This window comes from Stylophora pistillata, chromosome 3, assembly GCF_964205215.1.
Source record: "Stylophora pistillata chromosome 3, jaStyPist1.2, whole genome shotgun sequence".
Classification (NCBI taxonomy): Eukaryota; Metazoa; Cnidaria; class Anthozoa; order Scleractinia; family Pocilloporidae; genus Stylophora; species Stylophora pistillata.
The window spans coordinates 10,805,988-10,818,103 of record NC_142521.1 but is presented as its reverse complement, the minus strand read 5'-3'; the positions used below and the strand labels follow the sequence as shown (position 1 = coordinate 10,818,103).

Below are 12,116 nucleotides of genomic sequence, written 5' to 3'. Positions count from 1 at the left end.
AATCAGACCTGAAAAAAATTTCAGGCCTGTACGGGATTCGAACCACTGACCTCTGCGATACTAGTGCAGCGCTCTACCAATTGAGCTAACAAGCCAACTGGGAGCAGGCCATCAAAATTAATTCGATATAAACCCGTAGATGATAAATCAAACAACAACAAACATATGAAACATATGTGTGAACTGCGGTTATGAGACGTTTGATGGCCTGCTCCCAGTTGGCTTGTTAGCTCAATTGGTAGAGCGCTGCACTAGTATCGCAGAGGTCAGTGGTTCGAATCCCGTACAGGCCTGAAATTTTTTTTCAGGTCTGATTTTCACTATTGCTCAAATAGTGCTTTACTGCGAAGGATCGTTCTCATATACGTCTCATAACCGCAGTTCACACATATGTTTCATATGTTTGTTGTTGTTTGATTTATCATCTACGGGTTTATATCGAATTAATTTGATGAACTGCTCCCAGTTGGCTTGTTAGCTCAATTGGTAGAGCGCTGCACTAGTATCGCAGAGGTCAGTGGTTCGAATCCCGTACAGGCCTGAAATTTTTTTTCAGGTCTGATTTTCACTATTGGTCAAATAGTGCTTTACTGCGAAGGATCGTTCTCATATACGTCTCATAACCGCAGTTCACACATATGTTTCATATGTTTGTTGTTGTTTGATTTATCATCTACGGGTTTATATCGAATTAATTTGATGGCCTGCTCCCAGTTGGCTTGTTAGCTCAATTGGTAGAGCGCTGCACTAGTATCGCAGAGGTCAGTGGTTCGAATCCCGTACAGGCCTGAAATTTTTTTCAGGTCTGATTTTCACTATTGCTCAAATAGTGCTTTACTGCGAAGGATCGTTCTCATATACGTTTCATATGTTTGTTGTTGTTTGATTTATCATCTACGGGTTTATGTCGAATTAATTTGATGGCCTGCTCCCAGTTGGCTTGTTAGCTCAATTGGTAGAGCGCTGCACTAGTATCGCAGAGGTCAGTGGTTCGAATCCCGTACAGGCCTGAAATTTTTTTCAGGTCTGATTTTCACTATTGCTCAAATAGTGCTTTACTGCGAAGGATCGTTCTCATATACGTTTCATATGTTTGTTGTTGTTTGATTTATCATCTACGGGTTTATGTCGAATTAATTTGATGGCCTGCTCCCAGTTGGCATGTTAGCTCAATTGGTAGAGCGCTGCACTAGTATCGCAGAGGTCAGTGGTTCGAATCCCGTACAGGCCTGAAATTTTTTTCAGGTCTGATTTTCACTATTGCTCAAATAGTGCTTTACTGCGAAGGATCGTTCACATATAAGTGTAAATTAACTAGGAATTTTTAGTGGTTTTAGTTGCGGAGAGGATAAAAATAAACCCACTCATATATTGGCTTGTCTTAAGCTATGGTTCGTTTCTAACGGACGTCGAGCTCTTCAAAGATTCTCACTCATTCTATTAGCTTTGTTAATTGGATGAACAGCATTAATATCGGCTTTCCCTGTTTATCCTAACTAATCCCATAAAAATGAGCTTGCGGAAAGGCAGTGGGCTTCTTGCCTAAAGATATTTTCTCTGCTGTAGGGAGAGTAAAGTTAAACAAAAAGATTCGAAATCGAACTATCGAGGTTACGTGAGAGTAACCGAAAATCAAAATTATCGGCTGCATGGTGAAAAATAAAAGCGGAAACGTTTCATATCCAACCGGCCAAGTTCGTAGAATTTTAACAGGCCCATGAGTTATGTAGTTATAACTATACGAATTTGGGAAATATATGTTAATGTCCTGATCATTATCTGTTGCCTGTACATTTGCTTTAAGGAAAAAGGGTGATAACTGTGTGAAAATTTTTCGGTCCATATCTGGTACATAGGTAGCTATTTGTGTTGAGCCCGGGTGCATCGCAAACCTGTGCAATCTGACAACGGTTACTTGGGGCAGTAATTGTTGTAACTAAGATGTTTCTCGAAATTAGCATGGTTAAACTGACAGAGCTGTTTAACCATGCAATATAGTGAAGACCACTAAAATAAAACTGGGCTTCTCAGTCTAGGAGGGCAAGAGTTATGAGTGAATATTTTTAGAGGGCGGGTGTCCTCTCTAATCGAATCGCTTTGTTTTGACCTTACGATTAGCGCTGAGTTTGGCCTCGCCTGTATTGAGCTTTAAGTGAACGATCATGAGTTAGCTGGACCATGAAATCAGCTGTACGTGACAAAGATCAGGCGAATGCTGCAAGGATTTAAATCAAAGCTGTTGACTTGAAGCTGCAAATGATTAAAGAATATACTGAAAATATGAAATGAAGTGGCTCAAAACCTTCTAAAAATATCAAAAAGACAAGTGTAGCCCTTAAAAAATTCGTGACGGTAATAGCATGTTCTTAGCATTGTTGCTCAGCTCAGCGTGAAACTTTATTACTATTGTTTAATACTCAATGAATAATCAGCTTATTAGAAGACAATAGGGGCAGGTTTTAAAGATGTTTAAATAATGTTAATGGCCCAATGAAAGTTATGCAACTTATAGTTGTGCAAGAAAGAAACTCTGTGTCTACTGGAGCCAATGATATATGTAAGTTCATAGACACCTTGTATAAGTTAAAGACATTAACTTGGTCTGACTGGGGTTAATTTGCACAGTGTAATCACAACGTATTTTTCCAAGTTTGTATCCACTGGAACATCAAAGGATAACTGAATAAAGTAATAGGCAGTCATCTGCCGTCAATGAACAATGATGGGAGAGGAGATTGTTTTAAAAACAGATAAGCTCACTCTTAAGGAATATCAGTGGAGATGATCCAGTTTGAAAGACTTTGGACCTTACTAATACCGTGTACGTGCAGGTATATGGATGTAACAATGACTAGACTCTGTGTTTCTAATCTTGCTGAGTCATGTGATCTTAGGCAAACCATTCAAGCTTGTCGTGGGACCCGAGGAAGGAAGGGGTGTGGGTGATTTATATTCGATACGTGTGGCAGCCGGTTTTTTTTTTTTTTTTTTTTTCATTGATACATCACTGAGACTACAGCTATTTTAAACATGGCTCTAAAAAGGATGTAATGTTTGAGTACTTTAAAGGATTTTTTGACGGTAAGTAGACATCATCAACACGAACAAACAAGCGTAAATCCTTCTCAACCTTTACCATTCAAATCTCCTACTAAGCCAGCCTATTATCGGTCAGAAATGATTGGCCTTCAATTTGTTCATGCAACTAAGCCAGCTTGAAAATCGCCTTAAGGCCTAGGATCTTTGCTGTTAGTGACGAAGCAGGATCAATTCTCTATTTATAATTAATGCATAGTAAATCAACTGTCTGGTAATGGACAAAGCCTGGATCAACAAAACCAGACTCTCCATCCCGAGGGTTTTTACACTGAAATATAAAATTCAAAGTATATCGATCGCTTATATTGATGTGTACAGTTTATTTATGTTGCTTCTTTTCGTGTGTACAGTGCAGTTCAAGAGAATAAAAATTCCGTGCATCAATTTCAGGCACAAGACTGACATTGTCATAAGTCACCTTTGTTGGATTGCGAAATAGAACTTAATACCCGTGCTTAAATACTTTATTTCATCATTGTCAAATAACTTTTCTCTGATCCACTTGAAAATTCCCCACGGTATTACACGTGTTCGAAAGATTTAAGAATTTTAGGCAAGTGGTTAATTTTCTCTCCATTTAAAGATAAATGCTATTGGTCGAGAGAAAAGTTATTAGAACAAAACCGAATCCAAAATTTGCACTTGTTTGGTCATAATGATCTTTGAAAAGCCAGATTTTCAAGAAATCTACCTCTGACTCGGCCCCAGTCATCTTGATAACGTGGGCGGAGAACTTAAGATGGCATGGATGCGAGTTGTGACGTAGTATCTCGTCTTCCCCCTTCCCATCAACCCTTACTCCCCTACTGCGCCGCGTTGCCGCGGTCTTTGAAAACGATTGGTGGGGTATCAGTAAATATCAGGCGCTTAGAACCTCAGGGCAGTCAGACTGTTACTTAAGTGCCGCTCCCCCAATTCCTTTTCCTTTTCCCTTCTTCCTCCCCTTTTGAGTAAGTAATTTTGACGTGCTTGTGGGAAAAACTCTTACCTGCTGAGTGGTTTTCTTTATTTAGGATTTAAAATGGGTACCGACAAACCGGATAGCGTAACCTAAAGACCTCCTACGGAGTAGAGTTGACCTGAAGTGCATAAGTATCTCGTCCTGAGGAAGCAGCAAGCGCAGACCTCCAAGTCTCTTTATGCCGTAAAGAAAACCAAGACCTGTCACTAACACTTTCCCTGGCAGTCAGACCGGTCAGCGGTTCATTAAACTATAAGCATGCATGCCCTTTCTACTGCATTCCCCAATCATTCTTTGTCCGCAATGCGATGAGCCGCTAGAATACCTCTGTGGTCAACACATTCACCAAGTTCAGTTCTCTCGGTTTCGAAAGCACGATTAGCTAGAGGAGATAGATAGGAGCTAGAGCGCAAGTGGAACATAGTCTTTAAACATCTCGGATAGGTGAAGACTTTTAAAAATAGTAAGAATCATGTTTTACGGTGAGCATTTTTTCCTATGGGTTGAAGTTTCTGCTCTTTTAAGTACATTATTGCAGCCCGTTAAAGTCCTTGAAAGTTAATCAAGGAATGTGTTTTTTATGGGTGAATCTCAAAGTGATTGTCAAGTGTTTGTCTCAAGGAACAAGATCAGTGACCCAACTCGGGGTGAAAGCCAGACCCATTGATCTCGCGAAGACCAGCTAGTTAACCATTAGGCCAACGCGTTGCATTCACGCGTTGCTAGTGAAATGCGCTGTCAACAAGTGATATTATTTTGGTATCTTTGGTCGGGAGACCACGAAAGACGTTTCTGGCCATCAGAATAAACCCGATTTAGGCAGCAATTGGCATTAAAAATTTAGCCGGTGGAGTATTTATTTCCCGAGGATTTTTAAAACTCATTATTTGCAAACTTAAATTTAAAAGTAAAAAAATTCCTGGCGCTGATCAAATCCGCGATTCTCATCATAATCACCCACTATCTAAGATTTCTGGACCAAAGGACAGAGGAACAACGTCTGGTAGTACGATGGTGATATGTAAAGAATGACATTAGTCTTCTAAGGAAGGCTAAGTTATCTCGAAACGATCGTGCAGTTTATTCGAAGTTTATGCATAGCATGTTTCTTCTTTCCAGAGTAGCGTGTTTTTCTCAGTTACTTGCTGTAAGAAACAAGAAAGATTCTTTGTTTGATGATTCTCTAGGACACGAACTACCTCTCCATTGACGTCACACCAAACTAACAAGACCACGAAATCAGGCGAACACATCACCTCATCTACACGAAATCCGACAGTGTTTCGCTGGATTCATAGAGATCAGAATCCTGATTTTCTTTAGAAGCTTGTCCTCAGTTGGATGATGAAGTAGCAATCAACCCTTTCCATCAATAGAGCCCGGTCCGTAAACATGTCCATCCATTGAAGTGATTTCCTTACTAATATTTAGAAAATAGAATATTGCATCATGATGATCTTGAATTTTAAGTAGCAAGGTAGAGTATTTACTGAGAATGACTCATCATCGCAGAAATGAGAAAAATTTTACCAATGCACCCACGAATGAGACTTGCATAGTTGGGAAACGTCAGAAAACTTCAATTAGTAATCCTTATTCATTTTGACATAGAGAAAAAAAATGGAGGCTAAGATTATTCACCTCGTTAGTCAGGGTGGCGACGGAACGTACTGAGAGCACGTATGGCATGGAAAGTACAATATCTGAGTTATAATGGGTACACCATAATAAGTTAACTGTAAGTAAGTAAGTAACTGAAGGCATATTTATATACACCAAACCCATTTCCTAAGCGGGTGTACGTGATTTCATACGGATGACCTACGCAAGACTTCTTCCCGTCTTCAACAGAATGTGTCTGTGTGTTTACATAGCATCACGAACTCTAGGGCCGTGTCATACAACAGGAGTTGAAAAAAATCGTTTTAAAACCATGACAACATCAACAAAATGAACCAGACAAGACAAAAACTGTTGAAAACCAACTTATCGTCTATTCTTTTGCTTGGCACAGCCACTGTTTCATTTTCGTCCAAAGCATAAAAGTTGAGTCTATTTGGATGGCTTGAGGTGGTTTTTGCAAAACAGGCCAAAGGTGTCCCAAAGGAATAATTTCCTCGGATCAAACAGCCGGAATGTACTCGTAATTCTTTTGAAGTATTGTCAAACGTGTAAGCTCGTGTATAGTCTGCACACAAACATACTCAATAACACACGAATGATTTTTTACCTTAAAAAAGTCTGCACACGGACTGATTGTTCAAACGAACACTCAGCGTGAATAAATCTTTGCACTAGTGCGGAAAATAGATGGGAATAAGGGATAAAAAAAAATGTAAAAACATTGCCTGTTTTTGCGGTGCACGCCTGATATTATCATGGTGTAGACAAAAGATCCTTGTTGGTTTATGGGCAGGCCTGGCCACGATATTTTATTGACCAAATTTTCAACGGACGAAATAGTATTTCCTTTGACGAAAGCAGGATGAAAATGGTACAAATTTGGTAACCATTTCAACAATTTAAATCTGTGAGGTCAGATCTGGTATTTCCTGTAGAATTGAAAAGCGCGCATTACTGCGCTGGAATATTGATTGAATACCATAATCAATGAGGCAAGGAAAGAAGCAGAGAGATTTCAAGAGACTTGAGCAATCTATTGTTTTCGGGTAATCAGTGGGACGAATTAGCACGAATCACGTATTAGCAGCTGTTGCTGTTATGATTAAAAACGCCAGGAAGAGTTGCTAAGGTGCTCAGTTTCAGATGGTACCTTGTGGTGTCAACATGTTTATCCAAATTGCGCAACTAGCTCAAGTATTCGCAGCTTACAGCATGTTAGTGCTGGTATTTTCAATTGGCTCTTTACTTAAGTCTTTCCCATCCTTCCGGAAAAGCATCATTAGAGCCTTCGAAATGATTACTAAAGTAAAGTTACCGGTCACTTCATATTGGGACTCTTTGTTCTCCGATCAAATGTTCCAGAACGTGTGGCATAGCGTGGCTTTGGATATGAACAAGAAGACCAAGCAAGGAGGCGACGCTCCAAACAGTCCAGTAGTGACATCGTCCGGAAAATATTGTTTTCCATTATTGGAGGTGGCCAAAGCTGGACGTCCCCTTGTTTTGAACTTTGGCAGTTGTACCTGTCCTATATTTATGAGCCAGTTGAACGACTTTCAAGAAATGGTTGACCAATTCAAGCACATCGCTGATTTTTGTGTTGTTTACATTGAGGAGGCTCACCCTTCGGATGGATGGGCTTTAAAGGTAAGATGGCTTTTCCGCTTTTTAGTATTCGTCAATTTAGAAGGGAAACAGACTCCCCTTTTTTGTTCTCTTAGTACATATTTTGCCCCAATCTAAAAATCCTCCCACAAAAAAAGTGCACCCGAATTATCAATCACCTAGATGGCGGGTGAAAAAGAGAGTGACCAAGTGGATCTTTCTCCATAGCTGCAAGAATTTGGCTGAGGACTAAGCTTTTTAGGCCTGGCCTATTGCCAAATATATAAAGACTGAAAGATGATACTTTTAAAGTTTTCTTCAGTAAATATATTTAATAATTATCCTTGTAGAAAAACTACAACATCAGAACACACAGAACGCAAGCCGAAAGATGTAAAGCTGCCCGTGAATTGACGCGAAAAATTCCAGAATGTCCAGTGGTGGTAGATACTATGCTTGACGCGGCAAATATTGCTTATGGCGCTCTTCCAATCCGGTTTCACGTCATTCAGGACAGAAAGGTTCTTTATGAAGGTGGACCTGGACCAATGGGTTACAAAATAAGTGAAGTAAAGACTTGGCTGGAAAATTATCTTGCCGAGAAGTGATTATGAGACAGTTGATGGTGGATAAAGGTTGCGGTTAGTCCGTACATCAAATCCCAATTCATTGAAAAATTCAAGGAGACAATATCCGCTTCAATTTCGATTTCAAGAAGAACTTCTCTGAGGAGAGCTTCATAGAAAAACGGTTTCGTGAGAACATTACCATTGTGAATGGTACAGATTAGTCGCGAAACAGTGCTGCAATCATTCACTGAAATCAAAAGGATATGATTTTCGGCTCAGTTGCCAAATATTATCACTTGAGACACTCTTATCTGATTTTTTTTAAGATCGAAGAACAGAAAATACGGAAAATTATACCAAACACATAGTACAGATTTTTAGATTAAAATCCAACTAAAACGATAGGTACATTTCTATAGGTAATCACATGATTTCGAGTGCAATTTAGAATAAATAAGCACGAGTAAATTTTTTCAAAGACCAACAAAATTGCATGAGCCCGTAGGACGAGTGCAATTTGTGGTCTTTGAAAAAATTTACAAGTGCATATTTATTCCAAATTGCACGAGAAAAATCATGTGATTATGTATTAATAATATACGTGAAAAAATACGAGGTAGCTCATCATAATTATGCAGAAGAAAAGCGCACTCATCGCGTGCAAAAATAATTTATTCAAACCCTGCAGGTGACATTGACCTTGACATTGACCAATCATTCTGACCAATCAGAATCTCTGGTTTGTTACTTTCTTTGCACTGAATTGACCCTCTTCTGCACTGAATTAACTCTCTTCTGGACTGAATTACCTGAAAACTGCATTTTATCTTAACCAATCAGAACTGAGTAATTTTTTTCATGTATATTATTAAGAATGTGATAAAATGGAAATATAGATATTTTGCTCTTGATGTTTCTGGTTACGTTAACTTTGGAAAAACGACCGCCAATGACGTGTTAGAAGTCCATAATTGTAACCGTGATAGCCCCTTCGGTCTTCTTGTACTTTACAGCTTACATGACAGCACCACTCACACATCACAGCAAAAATCAACTTTACTACTTATCTCAACAATCCAATTTCTGTGTAAGAATTAAAAACGCGTATGATATCCGCACTGTCTGGTTTTTGAAAAGACTAAACTCAGGAAAAAGGTTTGGTTTGAAAACGCCAATAATGCCAGAGGCTTTATGTTTTCCCTGACGTGACGCTGACGTAAATGGCCACGTGATTTTTGTCCCAATCCCTCTCCATAATAAGTCCAGTGTTCCCACAAACAAACCTTTAGCGAAGTGTTTTCTTGCCGCGAACCTGGATTGCCCATGTAAAATGTCTCGAAGTCAAATTCTGTTCCATTAGGCCCTAGGTTTTGTAAAAGCACATCAACATGTGAAGAAGTAAGATAACTGTCGGTTCGAGAATATTTAACTTGAATATTTGTGTTTGTCTGTAAGTCAGTACGGTGAGGGGGTGGACTGAGGAGTCATATGGGCCCCTTTTACTGTTCTCACCTCCCACCCTGGCCCTTGGGTCTTGTCTCCCTCCCTTTATTGCTAAAACACAGCAATACCAAACTTTGAATGTCTTCGAATTTTTGTTTCTGGTCTTTTTCTAGTCCTCTGCCGTTTTCCAAACTTCCCCGATCCCTCTCCTGCTTGTGGTCACCACTGTTTAACGCACTTCATCAGGGCGCAGGAGAGAACGTTTGCTTGCGCATCTGTCTCGTACTTATTTTCCACTGCATCACAGAAAGATACCGAGAAGTCGAACTCACAGCCGAGAACGTTTTCTGAAGAATATATTTTTTATCAACGCTTGAACACAACAATTGGAAAAATACTGTACTTATTTATTTAAGTCATATATGATAAATCTTACTTCCTTGTTCTTCGTTTTATAATTTCATTCCGCTTTATTCCATCCTAGTTAAACATTTTTTATCATTTTATTATGCAAAGTTCATATAGAACTATCATTTAAAAAACTGCAACCATGACACATCTCTAAGCTTTCATTTAAGAAATGCTTCCAAAGATTAAGTGCGTGGAGTAGTGTGTCAAGGTGCACTTAATCATGATGTACTCTCAAAATAATAACTTGTGGTATTCTCCGGGGCCCAGTTGTTCAAAGGCTGATTAGCGCTAACCCAAGGTTAAATTTTAATCCGGGACTCTTTATCCCTTTGTTCAGAAACTTTTCTCAGATAATTTTCTCTATTCTTTGAAGGACATCCAGTCATCAAATTTTAGACGAAAATAATTGTAATGAATTTTCTTTTAAAGCTTTCAGATCTTAAATGACATTTGACACTAACCCTGGGTTATCTTAACCCAGCTTTGAAACACTCAGCCAAGATCAAAAAAGACCGCCAAACGTATTCTGTCTACGTCGCAATTTGTTAATTATCTAATTTGGTAACTTCTCCTACCCTATCATAGATATCGAGCGCAAAAGAAAAATTCGTGTAATCGCTCTAGTGGCTCCCATAAAAACCATGCTTAATGCCTGGTGATGTTCAAAAACTATACCTCTTTACATACTAGACAAGATAACAAAAAACAACAGATACTTTAAGGCGGCACATACTTATAAAGCTAATGAAGAGGAGTGTCCTGTCCCCTCCCCCCCCCCCCCGATGAACGATCAATATCAATGAAAATGTTAATTAAGTCAGGAGTCCCGTGTGTAGTTTCAGAAAGACATCTCTGTTGTTTCCGAGCCCTCACTCCGTGAAGAAGCTAGACTTTCGTGTTCACGCAAAAAAACCATTTCCAGCAAAACGTCGTCCTCCTCTTCTTCCTCCATGGTCGATATCTTCTTAAATTTAGTCTGTAAGTATGTTAATTTTCTGTTCAGTATAGATAAAGCGTTTTTATTACTTAACAACCTGAAGTCATTGTCTTCGTCACTAGAATCATCCGCGTACCATTTTTCGTCGGGAATCACTTTCGTAGAGAGCAGGTTAACTCCTAGAATTCCCTTCAACCGTCTCATTATAAATTCAACTAGTTCTGGTTCGGTTTCGGAATGGTCCAAATTTGTCACTCTACTCCCGAACGCGGAGTTAATTATAGATACAAACATGTTAAGTAGGATGAGTTCCATGAGAATACTGAAGCAGAAAAACAGAGCCGGTCCGATTACTCGGTCAACCTGCTCTAAATCATGAAAGTAGGATGCACCAAGGAGAGCATTTAACATCGCTTGAAATGCAGAAGGAAGAGAGATGAAGTCTTGTAAATGGGCACCAAACGAGATGTGAGCTAAAATGACAAACGGCATAAACCAGAAGACGAATTGTACCATGAATAGGAGTATGTCCTTTCGCATGTTGGAAAATGTTTGGTTTAGGAGTTTGATGTGGTTATTGTACCTCAACAAATAAAGAAACTTGAGGGTTGTAAGGAACACAACAAACGAAATCATGCACGTATCAATTTCGCTCCACATTAGAAGCAACGAGAAACTGACAAAAACAAATGGATTTTCGCTGAGATCTTTCATGGTGGTGTTGATATTCACCGTCTTGACAAAATACAACCCAATAGAAACTAGAGCAAAGCATACTTGTAGCAGATCCACCAAATTCCAAAACTTTTTGAAAAATGCTATCTTCTGATGGTATAATCTTTTGATCACCTTGTAAAGAAGGCACAGGATAACCAATACAATGATAAGCTCCGCGGCTATAGACACGTTGGCGAGCTCTCCTATATATCTATAAACTCGAATGGTATTAATTCGACGAAAGGTTACCACTCTCCCGGTTGGCATGACCTCCATCAGAAGTGAGATGACGCTAAACAGATTCACTTGGGCGTTGTAAACAGTCAACTCGACGAAAACGGCGCGAGAGCGACGATCAACCCAGTTGTGCGCGTAAAGTTCTTCAGTTACTTCTATCGCTTTATCTCGGTAGTAACCAAGCTCCGCCACATACCCACCCCCTGAGTATAAGGCTGTTTCACCCCACAGTGGAACTCCTTTCAACTGCATTGTTGTCTGATACCGCCACGGTCTGGGGCACATGTGATAAGAAATGTTTTCAACAAGTGCATTTGAAGAAACCGGCACCCATTCTGGTTGATAGATGCCTGTGTCTTCGTTTTCCATCGCATACAATCCATAGCAGCTTAAGCCAAGTTTTTCATTCACTGGGATGTAGCTGTTACATGTATCTGCAGTTTGTGTGAAATTAATAGAAGTACAATTGGTTAACTAAAAATCATTAATCTTATTCCTTACGTGTGGAGGCGAT

At 39.4% G+C, this 12,116-nt stretch overlaps 2 protein-coding genes across 4 annotated transcripts in view; one reads left to right on the top strand and one right to left on the bottom strand.

Moving 5' to 3' along the window:
- The first annotated feature begins 6,426 nt into the window (after positions 1-6,426).
- LOC148734491 (thyroxine 5-deiodinase-like) lies at positions 6,427-8,768 on the top strand. Its single transcript, XM_088753453.1, has 2 exons — positions 6,427-7,330; positions 7,639-8,768. Exons 1-2 carry the CDS (start codon positions 6,827-6,829, stop codon positions 7,894-7,896), a joined length of 762 nt encoding a protein of 253 aa, XP_088609579.1. The 5' UTR covers positions 6,427-6,826; the 3' UTR covers positions 7,897-8,768.
- Positions 8,769-9,639: 871 nt separating this feature from the next.
- The window catches only part of LOC148734490 (polycystin family receptor for egg jelly-like), a 36,620-nt gene continuing 34,143 nt past the window's right edge, over positions 9,640-12,116 (bottom strand). For all 3 annotated transcript variants that reach the window (XM_088753450.1, XM_088753451.1, XM_088753452.1), the window contains one exon: positions 9,640-12,036. In XM_088753450.1, coding sequence (XP_088609576.1) covers positions 10,550-12,036 — 1,487 coding nt within the window. In that variant the 3' untranslated portion in view covers positions 9,640-10,549. The remainder of the gene's footprint in view (positions 12,037-12,116) is intronic.